Source organism: Hipposideros armiger, unplaced genomic scaffold, assembly GCF_001890085.2.
Source record: "Hipposideros armiger isolate ML-2016 unplaced genomic scaffold, ASM189008v1 scaffold_8, whole genome shotgun sequence".
NCBI classification, from domain to species: domain Eukaryota; kingdom Metazoa; phylum Chordata; class Mammalia; order Chiroptera; family Hipposideridae; genus Hipposideros; species Hipposideros armiger.
This window is the reverse complement of record NW_017731358.1, coordinates 3,744,422-3,744,977: the sequence shown is the minus strand read 5'-3', so window position 1 is coordinate 3,744,977 and position 556 is coordinate 3,744,422. Positions and strand designations below refer to the sequence as shown.

At 40.8% G+C, this 556-nt stretch overlaps 1 protein-coding gene across 2 annotated transcripts in view; it reads right to left on the bottom strand.

Annotated features, from left to right (window-relative positions):
* The window catches only part of RPL35A (ribosomal protein L35a), a 4,249-nt gene that overhangs the window by 2,302 nt on the left and 1,391 nt on the right, over positions 1 to 556 (bottom strand). For both annotated transcript variants that reach the window (XM_019652134.1, XM_019652139.1), the window contains exons 2-3: positions 343 to 387; positions 1 to 153 (exon numbers count right to left, since the gene is read on the bottom strand). In XM_019652134.1, coding sequence (XP_019507679.1) covers positions 1 to 153; positions 343 to 353 — 164 coding nt within the window. In that variant the 5' untranslated portion in view covers positions 354 to 387. The remainder of the gene's footprint in view (positions 154 to 342; positions 388 to 556) is intronic.

The window sequence follows — 556 nt, the reverse complement described above, 5'->3', positions numbered from 1 at the left end:
TTCTTTGCCTTGTACACATAAGCACATCTCTTGCCTAGATAGAACTCAGTTTCATCTCGAGCATAAACACCTTCAATTTTAAGAAGAGCTGTGTGCTCTCGCTGGTTCCGGAGACCCCGCTTATAGCCAGCAAAAATGGCTTTGGACCACAGCCTAAGACACACAAAATATATATTAACCAGAAGCTGTTGTAAGATCTCGTTTAACAAACAACCAGTATATGACTTGTAATGACCCTTACCCAAAAGTTATCTAACTTTTTCCCACTAGTTATAAGCTCGCATTTAGATTAATGCCAAACAAAAAACTTCAAGTACAAAGCAATTATATTAAAAGCGGTACCTTCCAGACATATTTGTCGTTTTGGAAGTCCTGTTCCCAGCAGGCCTTAAAACAAAAAGAGTCAGTTTAAAAATCTTGTAACGCACGCTCCCCACCTAGCCCCCTCTCGTTTCTTTTTTTTTTATTGGGGAATTGGGAGAAGGGGAACAGACAAGTTGCTGTCCTTTGGTTCTTCAGTCTAGTTGTGGAGGACGTTGCTTCACTGGCCCAAGTT